The sequence below is a fragment of the Buceros rhinoceros genome, unplaced genomic scaffold, assembly GCF_000710305.1.
Source record: "Buceros rhinoceros silvestris isolate BGI_N320 unplaced genomic scaffold, ASM71030v1 scaffold29486, whole genome shotgun sequence".
Taxonomy (NCBI): domain Eukaryota; kingdom Metazoa; phylum Chordata; class Aves; order Bucerotiformes; family Bucerotidae; genus Buceros; species Buceros rhinoceros.
In genome coordinates, this window is record NW_010419747.1 from 954 (window position 1) to 2265 (window position 1312).

Sequence of the window (1312 nt, forward strand, 5' to 3'; positions counted from 1 at the left end):
ACACGGTGTGACCGTGACCCCTCTGCCTGTGTTCCGAGCAGGCTGAGGAACCGGCAGCCAGTGAAGTACGGCCGCCGGCACCATGCGGAGGAGGTGGAGGGGACGCGGGGGCTCTTCACACTGCATATCCTGGCCGTGGAGCGCACTGACACCGGCTTCTACACCTGCAAGGCCGTGAATGAGTATGGCACCAAGCAGTGCGAAGCCAAGCTGGAGGTCAGAGGTAAAGCTCTCCGAGCCGCATACCCCTGGCCCCAAGGGGCCAGCTGGCTCCAGTGCACTGCATGAGCTGTGTGGAGAAGGGGCCACGGCAGACCCCCCGCTGGTGGTGCTGCAGGAGAAGGGGAAAAGCCAGCCTGCCCTCCCCTGCCACAGCACAGGCGGATGCAAGCCGGGAGCAGGAAAGCAGAGCTGCGTGCCTGGGGCTGCGTGCAGAGGCTGGCCCTGCAGTAGAAGTCAGGCGGCTTTGCTGCCCCAGTCAGACGTGTGGCCCCATGGCTCTGGGTCCTACTGCCCAACTGTGCCCTGGCCCCCACTGGACTGACGCTGAGCCCATTGCTCCCCGCAGCCCCCTCCCTGCACAGCCAGCTTCACCCTCTGTGCCACTGTCCCTCCACATACCCACTGCTGAGGCCAGGTGCTGCCCCTGGCTGTGCAAGCAGGTCTCTGGCCCTTGGTGGCTCTGGCAGGGGACATGTCCTCCACCCTGCCCTGCTGACAGCTCCCCCCCTCCTTGACCCAAGCAGCCTGCAGGCTGCATGTCAGGCATAGGGCAGCTCGGAGAGGTCCCCCCTGACTCTTGTGTGGGACTGGGCTGTCCAGTCCCTTTCCCTTGCCATCCCTCCCCAGCCCTGCTGTGGTCCTTTTAGGACCCCAACACATGTGTGCAAATGAGAGGGGAAGGTGGGGGGGCTTGGAACTGGTTGCCAGGCTCTGCCTGACATCCCCTGAGGCTGGGAAAGGAGCCTGCAGGGACGAGTGATGCTGCCTCCCTCTTCTCGCTCTTCGCTGTGTGTGCCCTGCTCCCCCCAGACCTCCCTGCTGACGGCTTCCTGAGCCCCCCCGGGCTGCACCCATCCCGCCCGGCCTTGGCTGCGCTGCTTATACCCTGCTGGCACCCTGCTCCCAACCTCCAGCAAAGCATGGTGGCAAGGAAGTGGAAGTAGAAGCCAGCCCCATGCCCCACGGCTGGCAAGAGCTGGGCTGCAGGGATGATGGCCCCAGCCCTGGCCCCTCTCGGGGGGCACAGCGAGTGGCTTTGAGCCTTGGCGCATGCTCGCACCCTTTGTGCTGGCGCTGGCGTGTGCGTGCG

General features: G+C 65.5%; 1 protein-coding gene across 1 annotated transcript in view; it reads left to right on the forward strand.

The window, feature by feature from the left end:
- Positions 1-223, forward strand: part of LOC104496007 (striated muscle-specific serine/threonine-protein kinase-like) — a gene marked incomplete at its 3' end in the record, with an annotated part of 1110 nt that extends 887 nt beyond the window's left edge. The window contains exon 3 of the mRNA XM_010139063.1: positions 42-223. Within this exon, the coding sequence (XP_010137365.1) occupies positions 42-223 (182 nt within the window). The remainder of the gene's footprint in view (positions 1-41) is intronic.
- Positions 224-1312: the final 1089 nt, after the last annotated feature.